Raw genomic sequence first — 23,664 nt, 5'->3', positions numbered from 1 at the left:
TACGCACGTGTTTCTTAAAAGTCATCAGGGCAATATGAAACTCATCTATCAAACAGAATTCACAGAGGAAGCTTCAGAAAAGTTCTACCCAGATGCAACAACCTGGAAATTAAGTATTGTCTGGTATCCAATTTGCAACACTGAACACCGCTTAATTTCTTCTAGATACTGCTTCAACATTAGACGAAATTATCAGTGAGCATCGTGGTAGAACCTTTGATACGTGTTCCCCACTAGCTGTCTGGGGTATAACTGCCATACTTTAAGAATCGCTAATAAATAAAAATGAGCCAAGCTCTTTAGCTGCCAAGATGCCTCCTCAGCCTCCAAAACATCGCAGCCAAAGTAGAAAGTCCAAAGATGACAGCTATCAACTTGTATTTCAGTGCTGCGATCATTTTTTTTTGATTTACAGAGCATGTATACATCTAGAGCATCAACACAACCAACTCTTGGTTGAATACTACTAACATTGCCATGGCTTGCTTTAGGAATACAGGTATACTATTGATATCATATACAATTGTATATTACTTGTTAGCTGAAATTCAGTTTTATTATTCACCTTTTGTTTATTTCTCACTGAAATACACTGGCTAGGTCTTATACACAAATCTACAGCATGCTGCAGATTAACCTTAGCAAGCGAGTCCCAAGCAGCCTTTGGGAGAACACAGCTATGAGGGATTACTTGAGAAGACCACTGCAGTGGTCAGGCAGTTGGACTAGAAGATCATTGTAGATCCCTTCCTCTCAAAGGAACTATCCTATTCTATTTTAAAGCGTTGGTTCATGAGGTGAAAGGGACCCTCCGGTAGCAGTAACTAAGGTGCCACTGAGCAAGCGCGGCACTGACTGATGATGCCGAACAGGACTTGCACAGTCCCAGCAGGCAGCCTTTCCAGCAGGCTGACGCAACACAAGCAGAAAAGAAAAGCACTACTGGAATTTATAAAGCATATTTCGTTAAGTGAGCTTAAGATGAGTTCTTCTGATTCAAGGACTTACTTCACGACTGACTGGACCTTGTTAAAAAAAGAGCCCCTGAGGTACAGAGTTCGGTGAACACACTACTTCAGCTATTTCAGAATGGGGTTTGGTATTCCACACGCTGCTAGAGGTCTAAGCTTTCCTCTGCTGAAAGAGTGGCCAGGCTTCATAGCCCCATAGCATCTGAAACCCGTAAAGATTAAAACTCTCCACCATCACATCAGGTCTCACTTTCAGAATTTTTAACTGAGTTTTTAACCAAGAAAACCACTATTCTGATGCTCATTTAAACCAGGCTTTCAAGAGGTTTTCAAAAACTACACGTTCATAGGTTATGAACACTTAGGATTTACAACTGTTAAGCAGTTTGGGCTGCTCCCCTGTTCCAATTTTACTGGCATCAAAACTGCCATGAGTAAACTTCAGCATGGATCTCTTCCTCCAAGTAAATATTCTTTTCACATTAAACATAAAGCCAGGCACCCAGGCCAATTTGCAAGTGATATTGAAAATGGACCAGCACAATAGAATTTAAGCAGCTACAGCATAAGTGAATTTTGATGTTAAAAGTTTTGGTGCATACTGACAGAGAAGTTCAGCAGTCAAATCATAACTTCTGCATTTAAACTTCAAGCTCACCGTACCTAAGCCAAGACAGTAGTTCTAGAGCTGCTCTGAATTTCATCTCCAGACCAAGACCGTGTCAGGGAGAGATTATGAAGCAAGTCACATCACAACCTCTATGCAGTCTGTCGTCAAAAATGAACTTGCACTGCAAGCTGCAAAAAATCTGTCCTTTAGCAAGGAAAGAGCAAAACAGTCTATCCTTCAACCACAGGTCAGAAGTCACCGTGCAAGACGTTATTTTAGTTCTATCAGCTTTCAAAAATAGCTTTGGCCAGTTCTTATTTGCAAGATGGGAGGACTTTAAAGTGTTAGGCGGTATGACTTCCCACCAATGTTTAAATTCCTGGTGCGCTTCTTAATTACACAACTTCTAGTTATTAACACAGATTCAAAATGACTACAAGAGAAGCTTACCTGTGTAAGATCAGGGATATCACCTTTGTCAATTCCAACTTGCTGTGGATATAAAAGAGATAAAACATAAGTGTGTTACTCCACTGCGGCAAGCACTAATTTTGACTAGAACTGTAGTACGTTCTTCAACCTATAATGCACTTTGTCTTTAGAAAAAAGACCACAAACTAGTAAGTGGAGATAGCAGTCCTTCCAGTAGCTACCTTCAACCACCTGCAGCGCTTTTTTTTTTTTTAATTAAATATCCATTAAAAAAATTAAAAAAAGAAAGAAAAAAGGGAGTTTGATTCCACCCTGGTAAAGTTCACGGTCCATACTGCAAGTCAGGCAGGGCTTTCTGGTCATACACTGTTGTTTCAAAGGACAGCATTAGTGAACTGCCAAACACGTACTATCCAGGTTTGGACAACCTGACTACCCTAATGAAGTTCTCTGAAAGTCAGCCAGTGAACAAATCCTAGAAGGCATCACATCAAAATTAAAAATGCTAAAGCTCAAGTCACTTTGTTGTTCTGCGCTTCTCTCCTAGCATTTCAAACACAGTAAGATGAGGTCTAAGTCTGCAGTCTTCTAGTAGTTGTCCTGTTCCCTCATTATGGCCTGGTTTAGGCAAGTGATATTGCAAATGGACCAGCACAATAGAATTTAAGCAGCTACAGCATAAGTGAATTTTGATGGCTTAGCTTTTGCAGAAGAACAAGCTCTGCTGCACCTACTAATCCTGAAGTACAGTCACTATAATTCCTGTCCTGCAAAGCCGACCTACAGGTGTCTAAAGTACTTCACTCCCTCGAGTTCAACGTTCGTATCAGACCTTCCATTCCATTCGGGAGTCTAGCAGGCTCCTTCATAAATAGTTAAGTAAATTAGCAAAGAAACAAACTTTTTATTCCATTCATTACTGCTGTCTGTTACAATGAAGCATGAAACATGGAAAATGTGCATCTTGTGCCAAGGAGCCAACTACCACAAATGAGAGCCTAGCAAAAGAGTTAATTAACCATGTAATATTCATATTATCCACATAAGAGGATGATAACAAGGATCAAAACTAGGAAAATCTCACATTCTGGTTAACTTGCACTTAAGACTTAAAAAGCAGACTTACAAAATCATTATGCTTTTATTCCTAATTGCTCTATCTTTCTCTAATGTTCAATCCTGTCCTAGAAGCATGCATTTATTACAGCATTTCCAAGTGATATTGATATGGTTGAAGTCATGTCATCTGTTACGTTGCACCAGGAAAGTTGAGGCTGGCTGCACAGCAGAGACACGTGAAAGTCCTAAGCAGGGCTTAACTACTTCAAGAAGAGCCAAACAAGCAAATCTAGGAACTTCTATACTGCCTCACATTTATACACAGTGAGTCAGATGCTTAACAAGTGCAACTAATATCGGTGCTAAAAAATTCACAAAATACTTAAGTGCCAGACTCCAGAAGACTGGAAGTCACTTACCTCCGCAACTTTAAGAAACTCTGATACTCTGGTCATTCGAGTAAGAAATCGTTTGTAGATTTCAAGAGCATCTTTACATTGTCCCTTTTTCATTTCAAAAAATTTCTCTAGAGAAATAATTTGGCAAATTTCAGTTAAGATATCTTACATTAGGTCTGCATTCATCAGCAACTCTAGTTTTCAGGAAAGTCACATTTCAAGAATATTCCACTCTAACATTTTTCGACTTGGACACTAATCTAGTGGCATTCCTAGTCCTTACTAGAATTTAGAAGTTGGGCTTGCTGAGCTGCTAATGAATTATATAGACTGGAAAACTGCACCCCAACCAGCCATAGCATTGTGTGTGATGTAAACCAGGTTTTTAAAGATAAAAAGCAAGCAGGTGAAATAGCTACCAATCTTAAAATTCAAAGTCATTAAGGATACTTAAACATATATTATGTCCTCTCCGATGGTGTCTTCACTCGAAAGAACAATACTTTTTCCACTTGAGTAGCTCTCTAAAGTTGGTTCATGTCCATTACCAAGCAAAACTGCCACATACTTCAACCTGAACTTACGTTTTTAATAGCAGTACACAGTGAAATCTCAATCCAATTGTTATGCCCAACCCATTTTTATCTGCTCCATAAGCTTCCCATGCCTATAGTTTTAGTCAGAAGACCTGGGACTTACTTTTATGAAACTACCAGAAAGCTTTCCAACATGGGTACAAAAAAAAAATTGTTTGAGCTTTACAGCTCAAGAACATCTTTTTGCCTGTTCAGTCTCCATAACCTCTCCATTTCTTCCTGTTCTATTTGCAACCAGAGTTTTAGGTCAGTCATGCTGGCCAAGCAATGTCAGTTTTTAGCTGTCTTTATAGACCAGCTGAAGTGCTCAAAAGTTTTAATATTTGAAGCTCATTTTCTACAGAGTCGGTTATGTTTCCTGCAGTTTTATTTTATAACAAAGTCTTTTGCAGGGACAGCTTAAGGTGTGCTACGCTGCTGATCACAGCAAGCTGTCTGAGCTTCATTCAGAACGTGCTCGCAGCTCTCCTACAGATTTTGTAGGCTGATGGTAGGTAAGGTTTTGGTGGGGATCCAGCTTTGGCAGTCATGCTTTCAGACAGATCAGGAATGTTATTCAGGAGTATATTGCTTCATACTAGGCTACCACATAAAATATACAACAGAATAATCTGGGCATCTCAAAAATGCAATCAAAGAGCAAAAGCTTCTCTGCTAACCTTGCAGGAAATATTCTGCAAGCTCACGCAGCACTCTACATTTATTTAAGCGCAGACATGCTCAGTGTCTTTAAGCAGAAGTCTATTCAACTTTAAAGGCATATGACAATCCAGTCTCAGATGGACACTAATGTAAGAGGTTATGGCTTAAAAGTTTTCTCTCGCTTCAGAATAGAACAGTCAAGGAAAATGTAGTTTTAATGAAAGTTAAGTAAAAAACCTGAAGCAGATCTGAAATTCATTTTTCACTCACTCATGGTGAGAGACATAGGCACCAGGCTACTTACCTAGTAAGTTAATAACCCCATCATTGTAGCAAGCAAAAAGTTTGATAAGATCTTTAAATAGAAGCATGAATGCAGCATTTATGACACCATTTGTCAGTTCATTTGGATGAACCTGCAAATAAAATAACAGTTATTTACAACAGATGTACTGAATGCAATCAGAAGTTTCCTCTTGCACCAGGTATCTGATGCTGTTATAGATAGAATCAAGCACCAAATACAAGCTTTCACACAAAGAAACCAAAGGTTTCTGTTCATAGATGGAGCATTGCTTTCTTCACTACTCCAAAATAATCCACTAAAGTGGAGGAGTATTCCCGTCAACAGTAAATATCTTAGTCTTGACTCCTTCACCTATCACGAAGAGGAGGAAGGCAGAGATGCAATTAACAAAGTTTTAATGAAACTGGACAAAAGATGTCCGTTCACAGCAGAGCTTAACAAAACCTCAGTCGTCAAGCAGATAATACAGCTGGGTTAATGGTGTCAAGAGCCTTCCACTTTCATTAACTTGGGCAGAAAATGAGTGCTCGTTTATTAAAAGATCTTTCTTTTATTAAAAATACCCCCTCTTCTGAGAGCATTATCACAACTCCTATGCCATTTAAGAACAAAAAACACATTAGTGAGACATGTACTTCTAAGGCTTTCCTCTGAAAGCTGTAGTTGGCTCTGCCTTCTGCTTGGGAGTGTGGCCTTCTGCCCACCAAGAACAGAAGAACTAGTTGAAGATGTCCCTGCTCATTGCAGGGAGGCTGGACTAGATGACCTTTAAAGGTCCCTTCCAACCCAAACGATTCTATGATTCTAACTTCAAGACTGGTTCCTCCAAAGACCTCTTTGCAACGTTACACTGTACCTCCTACAGCAATTGACTCCTGTTTTCATCCTTAAAGGCAGATAAACAATCCCACCAACATTCATAACATTATAAATATATTGTAGACACTTATTTGTATGAATAGTCCAGATTAAAGTTTACCCAATTTAGTTTACAGCTGTAACCGGACAAAGACTTTGAAGAAGCCAAACACTGTACACGTGATATTTTAATGGCTTTTTCCCTCCCCCCAAAAAGAAGTTGGTTGCCAAGAGATAGAAAAAAAAAGATTCTTCAGTCTCCTTGTTTTGTCCATTTCTTCCCCTCACTGATGCAGCAGATGAAACTCCAAGCTCTGAGTTGGCATTCCTCAATGCCCCTTATTTCCCATACTGTTCTTCTACCCTTGCTACAAAAAAAAAAAAAATTGCAATCTGCACCTTTCGTACATACAGGAAAGGGCTATTCTTCACCACACTACCTCAGTGGGACAACGAAAAGGGAATTTTTTGGCCCACACAATGGGATGATCAGTAAAGCATTACCCAGAAGGTATGGGTTGGAATGAAATGGGAATGAAAAGGAATGAAATGTGTTCATTACAACCCAGCATTTGTAAGTTGCTGGGTCAGCTTCAATACATACATCGAATTCAAGTAGTGCATCAATTTGTTCCTGTAATATTGGCATACTCTTCAGCAGCTTTTCAGGCGCCATTGTTCTCATTACACCGTCAGCTCTGCAAGGGAGAAATACAGATTAGAAGCCATGGCGTTTCCCCCGTCCCTTCCCCCACATTGATTTGTTGTCTCAATTTGAGCTTAAAGCAGCTATAATCCATTTCAAATGTTTGGAGCACTGTCTGATTCTCCTGCTTCTCACATCATCATGAGAGCTGGTGTGAAAAATACTTCATCCAGCCACCCTCCCTGACAGCAGGTGAAGAAACGTTTTGTGTTAGTGTGATGAATGCAAGAGATTGATCTCTTTATGGAAAGAAGATACTGACAGTTTAAATAACTTGGCAAGAAATACTGTCAGAGAAGTATTCAGAGAACTGATAGTCTTTGTGCATTAAGTTTGTTATTAATAACTAATGATAACTCATTGCTAAGAGTACTTTTTAATGATGTCACTGAAGACAAAAAACTCTATAGGTTGGATTTTTTTCCCCCTTCAAGTGCCACAATATATGCATGCCAATTCAGTAACGATTTAAATCAGGGCAATCTTTGCTTAGAGCTTCTTTCCTCAGTATTCCTGGGTATTAATTAATTCCATTACTCCTTCACAGGACGTCCACCGATTTTGACCTGCCTTATCAGTCCTGAACCATTACTCCAACAGGATCAAGCAGCAGTCATGGACGTGTAGCATTCCTTAACTGCCACCCATAGTCTTACAGGAGTCTTCACGCGTGCCCATTTTTATCTCTGAATATCGCAAACTTGCACAACCACCATTATCTGTTGCCCTGTTCTGGCCACTGACAGGTACAGCATCTCCTCTCAGGGAACACATACCACCATTTTTACTTATTTTATGCTATACTCTGAGGCAGCGCCTTGTTTCAAGCACCAGAAATAACACACGTTGAAAGCCTTTCCAGGAACATATAGCAAGGCAGGAATAGGATTCCCAGCAACTCAAACTTATGTTTATTTAACATGAAGTGTTCAAAGGCACCAGCTGACAAAGGGAACTTAAGATGCTAGCACAACAGCATCCAGCTGGATCAAAGCCTGCCTGAAATATCAATCCAACTACCTACTAGTCTTCACATCAAAAACTTTGTGATTCATATTCCAGATAGGTTCAAGAGATAACTGCTTTGGTCCCCACCGTGGGAATGGCATCCAGCTACACAACAGTTTGAGAAGCGGGAGAGGACAGCCTGGTAGCATTGCCTGCATTAACAGCTCAGAATCCCAAGCCAGAAGGATCCCGTACACAACTCATGATTAGCAGGAGCATCTTCAGCATGCAGTCAATAAAGCTGCACCTTCACTGGGCGTGAAGCCACTTGCTGTGTTGTCTGTGCTTCAAGAGAGAATCTAGAGCCATTGAAGTCCCAGTGAGAGGAATCAGAGACCAAAAAAATGACTCTTTTTTTTTTTTAAACACGGTCCTTGTGGGACATAAAACCAGTAGTTTACAAACATATTCTGTTTGGTTTATAACTGTTTGCTGTGTTGCCTGCTAAGAACTTCAGCTGTTTACTTCAGTTTTCCTTTGTAATCAGTCATCTTTCTTACGGAAAGGGTCTGGAGACTAATGAAACATCCTAAATATAGTTTCAGAATGTTTCCTTCTCCAAATCCTAAACACAGTTTCGCTGCAGCACAATTTAGTAAGAGTCAGATTTAACACCTAGCACTAAAAGCTCCCAGTTCTGCAAGGTGCCTTACTTTAGCCTTACTACCCACAGTCCTTCCTCTCCTCCTTGTGCAATTTTTAACAAATTACAAATACTTAAGAAACCCAACCGTTTTGGTGTTTCATTGTGGCTAAATCAAGAAAGTAAAAACAAAGTCATTGAGATACTAAAAGTAAGTGTAATGCCACAAGCACAGTTTTCACAGGTCAGGCTATCCTATCAGTTTACTTATCTAAACTTTGCTTACCCTTTCTTCACTCTTGCGAAGTCAAATGCCATTTGTCTGTAGGAAAACGCTTTTTCATTCAAGTATCTACTATAACGCCTTATAAAGGTGGACATGTCATAACCTGCAAAAAACAGTTAAGTGTTTTGCATTTAATTTTCATGCTTGTTTGGAAGTTCCTTAATAAACGATACTATACAGTCAATAGACCTTAAGGTTACGTGATCTCTGTGGCACTATACAACTCCACGTACAGAAACGGCACCACAAGACATCTTTCAGCTTCTGAATAAAAAGCAGTAGTGCTGCACCAAAGAATCTGCCACTGTCCTACCACTGTCCTCTGCTTACAACCAGTGCACCAGTGGCACGGGTTCCTGGGGAAACCTGCTAGTGGCTCCTACACAGTTATGTGGTAACATTATTTCATGGCAAAATTAGTTACCTCTCTGTTAACAGGAACAACTACCAATTTAACAAAAAGTTTATACTTAATTGGTACATGACTTCCAGGATAAAGACTGATTTCAACTTAAATACTGCCACTATTTTACATATGTCAGTCCCTCCCAACTCCTACATCGACCTTCAAAATTCCCCTGACTAGGTTTATCAGAACAAAGAAATGACGATGGCATTCACAGGGATTAGTGTCGTCTTTGAACTGTTACACCAGAGATCTTCAAGGCACATGATACTGTACAAGGAGCCTCAAACTTCAGTGACCTTCAAGCCCAGAAGACTCCTGAACAGTTAGTATTACAGTCTATCCTTCAGGTATTTCTTTCAAAGTTTCTTCCTCTAAGCTAAAGAAATGTGTGTAAAAGGCAACTGCTCCTCCTCCTCTTCAGTACAAGTCCCTTTTTGCTACCTTTGTTAAAATCTCGACTTAGTCACTGACTGTATTTTTCCTTAATATCTCTCAACTTTAAGTATCTCTGCCAACTCAGACTTCACACTAACAACTCTGATGCCTCATTATCTATGACACACTGTTGTATTATCTATGAAACTACAATCTAAGTTTAAAGAAAGTGGCAAAGAACACAAAAGCACGCATTTAACAGAATTCATTGTTGCCAAATACCAGTATCTTTGAACACGCATAGCATGTTTTGCTTAAGACGAACACAGTTTTAATATTTGTTTGGCTTTTTTCCTGCCCTGTGTTACCACTTCTAAAAGATACCCAAGTCTTGGTGTCACTTGTCTCCACGTTACATGGAGTTAACACAGCATTGCTTCGATCTCGCCCATTACTGTAGCCCTCCTGCATTCTGCATGAAGTCTACAAATATTCTCTGACAGCTGCAGAATAATAAGTTTTCTCTCTTCTCTAGTAGAGCTACCACAAAACAAGCTTTTCCTCTGTTAAGTGAAGGAACAGGGAAATTCACTATTAATTCCAGAGGCAAAGTAGAAAAGCAGACTTTATAAGCTTTAGAGAGAACTCCTTAATTTCTGCCTAGACTGTTCTAAATTCACTACTCAAGTCAAAACCAGATAGATTTTTGGTGCCCTCCACCCCCAGTTAAACACTTACAGACAACTCCTAAAAGTGCAGTGTCCCCGAGCAACCAAATTACCATTTAAGGCGGAGTAAAAACTAAATGGAAAGTTATCATTTCATCCTTAACTCCTATAACAGTTAAGGAGATAGCTGACCCTGTCCTAATTTCAACCAGCACTTTCTAAGTGAGTTGTACGGTTTCACCTTTTCAGTAAAAATTTTGCAGGAACTGAGAAACATTGTTTTGAGTTGTCCAGCAGTTCACTTGAGCTCCTGTATTCATTAAGTACTTATGAAAAGGCTTCGGTAGCACATTTTTTATATTATTTGCATCTTATGAATGAAGAAGCAAATTAACAATAGTATCTTACGTAGAATCTTGTTAAGGTTACAGACAGGAGTAGGCTTACCATGAGATCCACTTTTGTCCAGAAAATTGCTGAGATTGAACAATGTGTTTCTAGATGCCAGGTACTGAATAAATCTCTGCAACACAAAGTTATTTTCTTATCACAGGCTCTATCTGAAGGCTTTGTACCTCTTAGCAGGAAGATTACCAGTCTAGTTCCAGCATACACACATGAAAACCCAGATTTTTGTTTAGCCTGCAATACCTCAAAACCTTTTTCATCCTTTCAGACTAATTACATTTAGCCTGAATCTCTAACTAAATATCCTACTGTATACATAAAACCAGATCCTGTGCAAAATACAAACCAGATTGTGGAAGGAGCAATAAAAATGTTTAATTCTTAAAGAGATTTGAAGAAGCACAAGATTTATCTGCTTACGAAGCGGCATATCCAGGCTAGTCCCAGACTTCTCAATCGAGCAGCCCCCAGATTCAGCCAAGCTGAGGGCCTGTTTTAATAACAAGCAGGGCCCGCGTCAAGTACAGGGACTAACAGCCTGAAACAGTTACAGAAAGCAAATCAGAACATTGGACAAAACTTGGAACAGAAATATAGGGCAGGAGTAAAAATCTGTGCTGAGACATCGGAGAAGCTCATTGCATGAAAAAACTTTACAGACAGCCAGGGAGGAATTGTTTCACAGTCATACCAAAGCTCTTTAAGTATGCTTTTTGGTTTTACGCAGACATACCAGTCTATACAGGTCAATAAAAAGCAAGGGCAAGGAAAACGCATTCCAAAAGACTATCAGGTTGAATTTACAGCTCTAGGAAGATTTTAACGCTCATGCAGAGAAGGCAGTGATTTGGATGGCAGTAGACACGTGCCAGAACACCAACTTTGACTCTAGTCAAGAAGTCCCAGGTAGTCCTTAATCCTGCACAGCTCTGTTTTCACACAGCACATAAATTGTCAACATCCTGGAACAGGCTGCTGCTTTCTCTTATGCTACGGTTTTGTAAATGAAGAGACAGATAATCGGCACGCCTCTAACTTTGTTGTTAAAGTAAGTTTGCTCCTCACCAAGAATCATTCTTGCCTTTGTTCTCAGGTCCTTACTGGTTCAGAAGAGGTGCCTTTGCACTACTACTGTTTTTGGCTTGGAGTCTGCTCAGTGCCAGCGTGGTCTCGAGAGAAAGCTGATTACACTTACCTCATTGCCATGAACCATTAGATGATGCGTGGTAACTAAGGCTTTGAATACGACCACCCAGCTACTATTTGTTGCTCGCTCAAAAAGCGTATCGGCCATCTGAGGAATATTCACATTTGTTTCATTAGTTGCTTGGATCAAGTCTGTCAGAGAGAGAAAAGGAAGGTGTTAGGTGCTACAAATAAGATGAAAAAGTTTGCAGTGTGGCCAAGCTCTCAGTCCACCAGGCTGTGAACGTCATGGCTGTGACAAACAGCAAGTTCAGTGCTTACTACACTTCAAAAAACAAAACAAACCCCCAAAAAACTGAGCTTATATTAGTACATGCTGACAGCAACACTGGTCTGACTCTTTCACCCAACAGTACTAGCCTTCCAAGAATTCTGCCCTGAGCTATGTCCCAACTTTTCTCTATCTTCACAGCCTATGTGTTTCACTTCTTGCATCTGTCCCCCAAACACGGAAGCTGAGCCACAGCTTAAGCCGGATATTCTTTGGCATGGAGGTTTCTATGGGGTTATTTACAGTCATTTCTCCCTCTTATTGCATGTCAATATATAAAGGCACCCGCGTCTTGTAGTTTTTTAAGGAAAAGCAACTGAAAGGAATATTCTTGCTACTTTTGTGTGTTGTTTTAGTAAACGTGAATACACAATGTTATATGTATATATTAAATGTATGTGTATAAAAATTCTAATAGTCATCAAGTCATGCAGCATGAGAGTAGGGAAGCAGCATGCCAACATGAGAAGAAAAGACTGAGGGGAGACCTCATCACAATATTCCAGTACTTAAAGGACGGCTACAAAGACGACAGAGGCTCTCTCTTCACAAGGGGCCATATGAAGAAGAGAAGGAGCAACAGGAGAGGTTTCATCTCGATATAAGGAAGAAATTTTTTATAGAGAACAATCATTAGCTGGAACATCCTCCCCAGGGACATGGTAGAGTCCCCATCACTGGAGGTTTTCAAGATGTGATTGGACAGGGTGCTAGATAATCTTATATATAATGCTATATAATCTTTCACAGAAGGTTGGACCAGATGATCTTTTGAGGTCCCTTCCAATGTGGGCTGTTCTATGATTCATCCCAGAGGAAGTTAGGATGCATATCACATGACTTTACTGCTTGCAGGTTTTAGAGTTAGTTGTGGCAGTTTGCTGCCTCTGGGTTAGATGAATAAGCATTATTGAATTCTTCACTTGCAGGTAATACATCAAGCACACCGAACCCAGTCACGTCACCAGAATGAGGTATCACCAGAAACAGATACTCTAGTCATCTCAGAGGTTTGAGTTTCATCAGCATGGTACAGCACACCTCCTAGAGCCTCTACAGACCTAGAGAGCAGAAGAGTGCATTCAGGCACGCATTAAGACCTCTTCAACAGCAGGAAAGAAGGCAAGGATAGACAATAGTTTACACAAAAGAGTAATAGCCTTCTGCAAGCAACTGCACCTTATATCACCTTATATAGAGAACTAAGACATTAGACTGTCTTAGGGAACCAGACTAAAATACAGCTTTGTGTCCTGTACATCAGGAAGGTGTAGACTTGCACAGGAGAGTACATGAAATTAAAGTACTTCAATCATAAATAGTAGGGCAGCAAGCTTCCCGCTAGCATCTCTATTGCACATCTACTGATAGGATCTTTGATTTACTACATCACCTATTACCTACAGACTCTTGCTAGGCAGCCAGCAATGACCTTCTACAAGCCATTACCTAGTTTTTGAGAACGGCTGGAAACTGCATACTGCAACCGCATGACCAAAACCCGTGTGACACCAGACACAGCCCTGGCAAGACTTCAGGACACAGCTTCACGCAAGACAAAGAGCACAGACCTAATATTAGGGCCAAGGCTTGAAGTTTGAAGACTTCAGTCGAAAAAGTTAAAAGTTAAAAAGTTTAACTACTAGGCTAAGCATTATCTGTGTTACTATGCAAACACTCATCTTTTACTTTCCCTGAGAGGACAGTAATCATTGTTAATGATTTTCCACGTACTTCCTTTCCCCCTCCCAGAGTAGAAATGTTCATCCAACTATTCAAGTCATTCAGTGATGACAGATATTCTCCCCTAGAAGCAGACAGGCTGTTCTGTGTCCCATCCTCGCATACCTAAGCGATGTGAGTCTGCTGTACACACTCTACAGGAGTTAGTTCACCTGGGCAGCAGGGTCACCACTTTACAGACTTGCTTTCCCCCCCCAACACAACCCCATATAATGGAGGGCATTAATATTGCTAAGAGTGGAAAACCAAGGTTCAGACTGTTGTGAGACTACTCATTCTGCCTCTGCAGGGCAGAAAAACTCCAGAGGACGGGTCTGTCTAAACAGACTGATGAGTCACATCAGCTATTGAGATCCACCTGGCATGTTCAGAAGCCCAAACTGCTGTACCAGAAGCATTTGGAAGTTTAGTAAATGTTTTGTTTGGTTTTTACTTTTTTTTTTAATTAATGGCAAGGGATTTTTTTTTTAATTTCTATTAAACAGACTAATTTAAGATACAAGAAATCTATAGGTCAGAGTCAGAAGCCTGTGACAACTGCAGTGCTTGCATTTAAAATTGTCTTTTGTATGGGCATAAAAGCAGCAGGTTGTCTTCAGTTTCAGGTCAGTGGAATGATTTTCTGTAATGAGACAGAAGACAAGAATTATATAATCTGTTCACCAAGTCTGATTTTAAAATGTTTGTTCTCAGGGTGGTTTTTGTTTTGGTTGTGGGTGTTGGTTTGAGGGTTGTTGTTTTTTTAACCGCAGAACACCTTCTGAAATGTAAAGTCAACTTTCATATCCTCAGTAATACTATCCCCGAAGGAGACAGTTCTGCAAAGTATTACAGTAGTAAAGCCATGCTATTGAATGACAGCAGTCCAAGCTCACCGAGCTCCAACAATTCTCCTTGATCTTGTTGTACAAACAGGCCAATGATTTTTTTTATTCTGTACTGCTGATTAATGCATTATAGAAGACAGTGGTTTGTAAAAGCCTAAAAGCAAGTCACAAGCAGCTTGCTCACTGTTTACCCCGTTCAGAGGTTTTACTGCAGACAACAGCATTTGTCCTTAAGGGAACATGCACCAAATTTGCAAGTTTTCAGTCCCAAGTTTCAGTACGTCGCTCACTATGGAAGAGGGGGGGGTGTAAACCGTGAACTCCATCGGCAGATGTTAGATAATGAAACCTCAGAGGAGCCCACCCCCAGCAAGGCTGGCAGCAGAGGCTACAGCGCTCCACTCCTACACGCGACCACAGCACCGCTTCTGTAGCCACTCCATCATTTCTGCCTCCTCTCCGAACTGCTGGAGGGTACGGCATCTCAGCCTGCAGCTCTGAACGTTTTAGGACACGAGTAATTATAGCGCGCTGAGTAGAGAGGTATGATTAAATTTAAGCCTACTACTTTCAGTGCGCAGGAAAGAATTAAGCCGCGCATGAACATTTTACCCATTATCTGAGGGGGAAAAGGAGGAGATGGGGCATTAATTCTTGCTGAGCTGTTCCCCATTAAGTCATGCCACAAAGTTAAGAAATTCAAGCTTCCTGGGTTTCTTTCCCCAATACCATAGAGTCTCAGCTTAATCAGCAATCGTCAGCGTCTGGACCAACTCACAAGCACATCTAACCGTAACGAACTCTGAGCAGAGTTTGGTGGCTAAGCTAAGTTTTAAAGTAAGACTTAGCAAAACTAATTTGACTTCAGTGTGGTAGGGAAGAATAGGTACAAGGGAAAAAGAAAACACATACAAGGAAAAAGAAAATCTAGAAACTACATTTTCAAAAGATGCAGATTCAGGCATTTACTGGTGGGACAGAAACTTAGTTTCCAAAAGAGACAATAAGTCCAGCCTTCCAAGCAAGTCGCAGGTGGACTTGTTAATACAAACCAGGTAATATTAAGTAGTACCAGACAAAGCACAGCAGCCCATCAGAGGCCATATGAAGCAGTTTTACGAAGTTGATCCCATTTGGGGTACACACAAGTAGGACAAACAAGGATTAAAGGTACCTTCCTGATGAAGTTTCTACTACTGCAGGCATCCATGGCAAGTGCACTGACAGCTAATTCCCAAACCCAGACACTGAGCTCAAATACAGATCCCAAGCAGAGTAAGAAATCAGGAATGTGCAGCAGTAGCAGCAAGTGCTTTCATTGTGACTTTCACAGAAGTGAAGGAGTTGGAGAATGAAGATGTCCTTCATTTGAATCTGTTTGTTTGCTGTGGGACCAAATTATAAATGCCAAAACATAGTACATGATTTCTCCTATTTCCTCTCTTCGCTTTTTGGTAGCTGCTATTTTGAATACTTTTTCAGCCCAGAGATCCTTGTTTAAATTATAATTTGGACTTCAACATACTTTTTCTAGTTAAGTTTTGAGATGCAAACCCAACGTGCATAGAAATAAATGGCTGCCAATTCTTTGACACCACAACTTAAATCTAAATACCAGTCTTTAAACTCCTTGACTAGCGAACTTTTTGACCCAGTCTTGAGACATCTGCAACTTAGTTAGGGAAAAGAAGCAAAGCCAGAGTATGATTAACACCTTCATTAACAAAAAGACAAGCCTGCCAAATTGAGGAAGATCAGTAGAAGGTTCAATAAGGAAGACTGAAGGAAGTTAAGACACCTTAGCTCTTCATGGTCTTTCAAAGAGACCACTAGAAGGTGTGACTAGTTTTGGTGCTTGTTAAACTCATAAGGCAAAAAGGAGAACAGCAAGAAAGTTTCAAAGTCTTCAGAATTTCAGACTACTTCAGTCTCATTAAAAACTACTTCCTGGTTTTGAGATTTTTTTTTTAATGAGAGAGATTACACAACACTTTAAAGCATCTCTCTTATTCCTTTACCTTTTCAGATTGTATTCTGGATCTGGGCAGGGTTTTTTCCTGTTTTGTTTTGGGGATTTTTTACTCAATACTTTAACAAACAGACCAGGGATTCCCCAGTTCAAAGTTAATTATTCACAATTTCCATTTCAGTATGCAGCAAAACAGCAGCAGAGCACAAGACCTCTCTGTTCAGAGGGATATTGGTGCCAGCTTAAGAGCAGCTGTCATTCCAGGTTGCATTAACACATGAGCTGCCTCAGCATCTGAGCTGTGTCACACATTCAGTTCCTAAACTTTGCCAGATCTCTCCAACAGTAACCCCCTTACAGACCTTCCTCACTAATGTTGAACACTACAATAGCCTTCACAAGTTTTTTTTCTTGCTTGTAAGTATTTAAATAATGCCTTGAACCTATAGAAAAGGAAATACAGGACTGTTCCAAATCCAGGCTAGTCAAGAACAGAAAGAAGTGGCTTAAAGAGTTTACAAGCCTCAACCAAAAAAGTTAAATAGGCAAGTAACAGTACAAGTCCTCCCTTGCAAGACACAGAAGTGTATGAGGAAGCTACTACATCGTTGTGCTAACCAATGCAAGAACTGAACTTCCAGGTCTGCAGAAGACTGACCACAAAACAGTACTGGAAAGCAGAACAAAGTTACTGGTTTCTGCTTCTACAATAATTGCTCATGAGAATGTTAGATGATTTTAATATCGTTGGCTTTAACTATCAAGCAATTCCAACAAGAGTTGGGAATTTATCTGTGGGATTAAAGTTTACTGTCTACTCTTTTCACCCCCACTTTGCCCCATCTCCACAAACATGCATCATAGTTTGGCTTGTAGTAATCTCCCCAAGCAGAACAGCAATCCATGCTGTCTCCCCCCTCCTCCCCAAAAGTCTGCCTCAAGAGTTACTACATCTCACCTTGACCCCAGCAAGCCTACCCTTTATCAAATTCCAGCATCTTCCAGATATTGCCTGTGCACTTTCACGCCTACACCAACTCAACAAACCTAAAGACAATCTTCCACAGAGCACACGCCCTCCACGTACTATAAAGACTTTCCCAGTAATGCAGCTATAGCCCTTGTGACTACAAACAACTGCTACCTCTCCTCTCCACCCTTACTTCACAGACCTCCTTCTTCCCAAACATATCTCAGACTCGCGAGGATGAATACTTGATGCAGATCCTGAAGTTTGAGAGGTTATGGCAGTCAGTCTTTCAACCACACAACTGCATCCCCCACCAAGACAACTTTTTATACACAATTTCTTCCTCTCTGACTACTCATAGGCATAGCCATACTCCCCATAGTATTAAGTATTTTGCAAAAGAGAAAACCATTTTCTTCTTCCCTATCAATCACTTGAAGAGTCTGCAGAGAGACAGGGCAGATGACTTTGAGTACCATCAAATTTCTCTTGGAGCTTCCTCCAATTTCTCAATCTGAAAGCTTAATTAGCCTTAGAATCATCTTGTTATCACAGTACTCCTTTTTAAATACAGCAGCACACCACCTCCTATTTCACCAAATACCTGCTTTGAAAAAAAAGCTGAAAACTACATATACATTGTTGGATTTTATTCCAATGCGCTTTCATGAAGCTTGCATCCCTCCTTCCCCCCCATATCAAGGCAAGATATTTGGCTTTAAGTCATCTGCAAAAACCACCCCGGCTCATTAGCAGTATTAAACCAGTTACATTGTTGGATTGGTGTCCCTTTTGGTCCTTAATGATTTATACATATGGCTTTACTTCCCAAGAGGTTCAGGTGCAGTCCTCTTGGAAAGGGGAAAATAGGAGCCAGCCATCAGGTGGTCTTCTACTGGACCTGAAAGGGTGCCACCAAGGCAGCTGTCCCCCTAAGTACTAATAACGGGGAAAAAGTGCAATTATACTATGTTAAAAAAAATTCTTGCCATAAGCAACTCCTTCAAGTTTCATGAACTATGAATACTTTTTACTTAAAAGTTCCTAGAACTTACAGCTCCACTGCCTCCAGAGGAGAATAATGTGCATTACCTTTAGCGTTTACACTGGAGTCCTCTTCTGGACCAGTACAACTGAAAGATGACATTCAGGCCAGCTGCCAAAGCTCAAGTTTAAGCAGCAGTCATTGGGGTTTTAAGTATGGCCTTTAAGACTGCTAATTAATTAGCGATGAATATATTTTATGGGCAAAGTCTGAGACCTTACTGACACTCATGATCCAACTATGCAGAAGAATAAAAGCTTTAATTTTACTCAGGAACTAAATATCTGTAACAATAAAGCTGTCACACAGAAGATGGGCTACACAAAAATTCCCTAGTACAAACGTACTAAGGAAAGCAGCTTTTTAGCCTTACACACATGAAGCCAGAACATTAAGAAAAGGAGAAAAGGCCCCATGGTCAAAGAATCCTGCCTGGTTTCTTCCCAATCACAGCCACCACAGCTTTTTCAAGCAGCTTCATTGTAGGAAAGGCCTTAGTTATTAAGCATGGACTCTTTCCCCTGTCCAAAGCAGTTAGAAGCTCAGACTTGAACCTCGTTTGTACAGAATTCACTCACTTTGAATACCAAAGAATTTGTCTCAGGCAAGAATACAAGTTCAGCAAAGCAGGGAAAAGACAATAATCACTGCTCTGATGATCCCTTCCTTTCACCCAGAGATCCCATTCCAGACCCTCTCTCCACCCAAATCCTGCTCCACAACTAGCTCAGAAACATGTATTTTTCTGCTCAAAGACAAGAATTGAGCAGTTCTGCTTATGTCGACATGAAACATCCAGTAATTCTGGAGCTAGATGTGCCACTTCTCTATTTTACTGATTTACTGCAAATAGCAGCTGGGCCACGAATCATCACTGTACTGCCTTTTTTTGCACAGCATTCGGTGGACACCAACCAATAGTTATAAGGTTAAAATATAAATGCAATTGTCTTGGAGAAATGCTATTCCCCATCCTATTGCAATACGGCATCTTAGATGCCAAAATCCAGGGGAGGAAGGAACATGGAAAAAAAAACCTCTACTAATATTACAAGTAGCATTTGACCAACAACTTTGCATAAAAAGGAAATTTTATCCTGCATGGCAAATCTCATCCCTCATTCTACAAGCTATTTCCTTCAGCAGTTCAAACCTGGAAGCCTTAACCAGAATACACATTAATTTTGAGAAGAAATATGAAACTGTGGCCACCAGCCAATCTTCTGCCAAGCCTTCAAAGCATTCATTCAATTTCCTCTAAGGCGCCGAATTGTTCTCTCCAACCATGCAAGCATTAAAGCGACAGTCCCATTGCATCCTAGGTCTTGCTGCAAACAACAGAACAAGCTTAAAGGAGGTAAAGGAGGTATATTGTTGCAAGATTATTGCTTAGAAGGATAAAAGTCAGTAAGATCTAGTTAATTGACTACTGAAACTGTATACCAGGATTCCAGCTGTGGCCTGTGATTATCCTTCCATGAGTTTGAACAACCCCTAACATTACCTGTTGGTTATATCAACTCGTAACTCTCGTCACTTGGCTGTTCACTGGAACATCAATAACAGGATCAACTGCAGCTTTTATTCGGAACAGCACTAGAAAAGTAAGGATTTCATGTTTGCCACAGCAACATGGGGTCACTTACTGTAATCTCTGCACTACAGTAGTTTCTAATCGGCCTTTACATATTGGGCTGATCTTACACTCCAACCACATCTGGCAGATCGTGGTAATCAACCGAGGCATGGTACATGAGCTATATGAGTTGCTGCGCTGTGTCGTTTTTATTCTGAGAAGAATGAACCCTGGTTAGTGCTTTTCACCTCCAAATGATCTACCTTCCTCAGAAAATCATTTCTTGTAATAAACTTGTAGAAGTGAAAGTGTCACTAGCCTATCAACTCTGCCCAGAACAGCAATTCGTAATCCACTACAAATCTGAGCGAGACTGAAAATATATGGGAAGCAGTCTGATGTTTCAGCTGCACTACTCGGCTGTTACACATGGGGAATACACAAAAAAAAAAACATGGTGGGGATGAGACAATGTGCAAGCAACTTCAGCGGCATGTTAATTAGCTACAGCCTGTCTGCTAGAAACAGGTCAGTTGAGCAGGCGGCTTCAGCAGCTCACACATCTAACTTTCAATATCCAGGCTATAGTTTGTGTTTTTCCCACTGTCTCTGCCAAATTATTCTAGAAGTCCAGATATTTTGCCAGTGGACTTCATGGGCCAACGTAACCTTCATCAGGGTCAGCCTGAAAAGTAACCAAACAAGGCCAGAGCCCAGGCGCTCTGTCAAGCTGACACGCGACCAGAAGCTCAGCATGGGTTGAAATTCTTAACTGGGAACGAAATGCCCATAACTATGCAGACAGTCCTGTTGAAAACATGAACATATCTGTAGGAAAAATAAACCAAGTGTAATGCAAACCTGTCCACACAGTCGGTGCAACACTATGACCTCCTAGAGGCATACTGAAGCAGCTGCAACGAACAGCAAGGACTTTTTAACACAGCTACAGTCATTTCAATCCACTTTGTCCTGTATCTTTACCTGTAACACAACAGGAAGACCACAAAGTTCCTAAAACCAGACGGCTGCCTCATACGTGAGTGCTGTGCCTTAAAATAATTGGAGTGGAGTTTTTCTGGGGGGTGGTGGTGGTGCTGGTTTTTTTGTGTTTTGTTTTGGGTTGGTTTTTTTTGTTGTTTTTTTTTTTTAAACACAAATTTACTGATATCCTTCATGATTATACAGAGCTTTACTCTCTCCTTGCCAATAAAAAAAAAAAAATACGAAAGCAAATGTGCAACTCCTTTATGTTCATTCCCCTGTACTACACCAGTTAAACAAGACTCCTTTGCTTCTGCCACACAGACAGGTGAGTTTAAGTCTTAGAATTTTTGAAAAAAAGCTACCACCAACTACCAGTAGACTTTACTCTTCAACACGAGCCTGTAGCCTTTCATATACTGCAGATTACTTCATGTTGCAAAAAAATTCTGTTAAATTCAGTGGAACATCCACTCCAGAGATGGAAGATGCAGTTAAGACTACTAACATTAAACCGACAATCTCAAGTTGCTATCCAACAGTTCGAAGTCACCAAAGCCTCTGGAAGATGTGTTTGCCACTGGCAGTGGAAGTCTCCTATCGAGCTGTTGATGAGTGAGGAAGCTGGAATCCATCACTCAGACTCGCATCCAGACAGCGAAGCTTCACACAGAGTCAGATCACCAGACTGGAACACCGAGAAGTGTCAGTTAAACTCCTGAGCATGCTACGGAGGTGAGTTTTGAAAGGCAGCTTCTCATAATACTGCTTAAGCAACTTACAACTTCCTGATAAACAAGAGGAAATTCTTTAAACTCACCTATTCCAAACATAGCAAAATTTGCCTGATAATGCTCATGCCATTCACAAATAACAGAAAAATTTGAAGTTTAAATCAACCTTAGCAAAACTAGAAAGATTCTAAATGGCTTAGAATGAAAGATCAGATCAGAAAGTCACAGGCAAGACTCACATATGAAAACAGCATTCTCTTTCAGATGCCAGTAACAAAACATCACTCATGACAAAATTTACATGTTTTCAAAACACTGGCACACTAGATACATTGGCTTCCTCTGGCTTGATGCCCCTCAGCAGAATGTACATTCTCCTATAAATAGGTTTAGATGAAGCTGTAAAACTTAGATTTAGAGCTACGCGCACAATAACCATACTTTGGATTCCAGAGTCAGGCAGCACGAGCCAAACCCAAGTCTCCATTTGAAAAGGTTAGGTTTTAAAACCCCAGGGTTACTAAAGAACTGATGCAATGATATGTTAAAGTTTGCATCTATATTCGACCTCTATATAATGAGAAAAAGCAGCCTTCAGAGCCAGGAAAGAGGCCAGCTGGCTTCCCCCTTTCATACAAGGCCTACACTCTGAAACGAGAAGTGAGAGTCCCTTTAAAAAACAGTTAGAACTCCCACTTAAGTGCATCTACGTGGGCTCCTCAATTATGTGTAAAGATGCATCCTCTAGCAAGTGCAGTCCTGCCCTGTGGCAAGATAACTGATCACTGCCTTATTCTGAGGACCTTCCTCTAAACTTGTAAACTTGCATACATTTTAAGAATGTGGGCGACAAGTCAGCATGTTTTATTCATGCTTTGAGCAGTCACGTCTTCCTCTCGCTTCTATGGAGGACCATTTCAGAACATTCTGTAAGCTATCAGAGAGACTTAAGAGATACAGCAAAACTACGCCAGAGGCACTAGGAGCCTGCCAGGCTCCGCAGGTTAACCGCTGACCATCTGCTATGGAAGCACCCGCTGCCATTGTGTCATCCGCGCTCGTGCCAAGCCAAGAGTCAGTCTGAAGTGATCGACTATCCTGTCAGCAGTCAAGCCACAGTCTTGTCCCACCTCTTTAGGACAGCAATGTTTAAGACAGTTTCTTGAAAAGATATGTTCTTTGGTCCTTTAAATAGACAAGACAAGTGGACACCAAACTCTCTAATCTGTCCTTACTGGTGTTTCACATCTCGGCCGTAACCTCATCTCCTAAATACCTAGAAACAACTAGCAAAGAACATGGCTTTCTTTTTCATTCCTTCTTTGAGAAAGCAAAGCCACCTTGGCAAAGCACACAGCTCAACTGTTTTGTTAGAGCTCTGTGGCCCAACTACAACACAGGAGCTCCTGCCAACTTACTTTCTACCTGTGGTAATTTTGCATGTTGGCTTACGACCAAGAAAAGCGTCAATTGCCACGAGTCAGACCCAAGCTGCAAACACGTCCTGTCAGCAACTTGCAGCTCACAGTACATGTGAGAGGCAGGGTGTGCTCTCCTGGTGGCCTTCAAGCATGATCATGCCTATGTACTCGCAAAAGTCTCCTCTACAGGAAATATCATAACACTTTTGAGTTTTATCAATAGCTAGAAAAAACAGACTCTAGGAAAGCAACCGACTGACACGCTGCCTCAGCTGAAATGGCCGGAGTACAGATTACAGAAACGCATATTAGCATGACACCAGGACTCTTCTGCATCCGACCCCTTTCGTTAAACTAAGTTAAGATACAGATAGAACCTAAAACAAAGCAAGAGATCACATTATCCTGGGCAGGGAGGAGGAACAGAAGGGTATTTAGACTTGGTTCTTCCGGAAGTCGGTGGTAATACAGTGCACTGCCGTTTCCCATACTGCGCCTATGACTAAGCTGCAAGCCTCAGGCAGTCAGTGGATGCACCATTTGCCAGCAGCCTAGAAAACCCTGTTCTAGTATTCCACCTACATTCACGGTGACATTTCAAG

The 23,664-nt window shown here is 40.8% G+C and overlaps 1 protein-coding gene across 17 annotated transcripts in view; it reads right to left on the bottom strand.

The window, feature by feature from the left end:
- The window catches only part of SNAP91 (synaptosome associated protein 91), a 71,801-nt gene that overhangs the window by 38,532 nt on the left and 9,605 nt on the right, over positions 1-23,664 (bottom strand). For all 17 annotated transcript variants that reach the window (XM_074581254.1, XM_074581259.1, XM_074581257.1 and 14 more), the window contains 7 exons: positions 11,512-11,654; positions 10,356-10,431; positions 8,457-8,559; positions 6,478-6,571; positions 5,013-5,124; positions 3,492-3,598; positions 2,032-2,073 (listed from right to left, as the gene is read on the bottom strand). In XM_074581254.1, coding sequence (XP_074437355.1) covers positions 2,032-2,073; positions 3,492-3,598; positions 5,013-5,124; positions 6,478-6,571; positions 8,457-8,559; positions 10,356-10,431; positions 11,512-11,654 — 677 coding nt within the window. The remainder of the gene's footprint in view (positions 1-2,031; positions 2,074-3,491; positions 3,599-5,012; positions 5,125-6,477; positions 6,572-8,456; positions 8,560-10,355; positions 10,432-11,511; positions 11,655-23,664) is intronic.

This window comes from Larus michahellis, chromosome 3, assembly GCF_964199755.1.
Source record: "Larus michahellis chromosome 3, bLarMic1.1, whole genome shotgun sequence".
Lineage (NCBI taxonomy): Eukaryota > Metazoa > Chordata > Aves > Charadriiformes > Laridae > Larus > Larus michahellis.
Note: the sequence above shows the minus strand (reverse complement) of the source record. Positions and strands in the feature narration are given on the sequence as shown.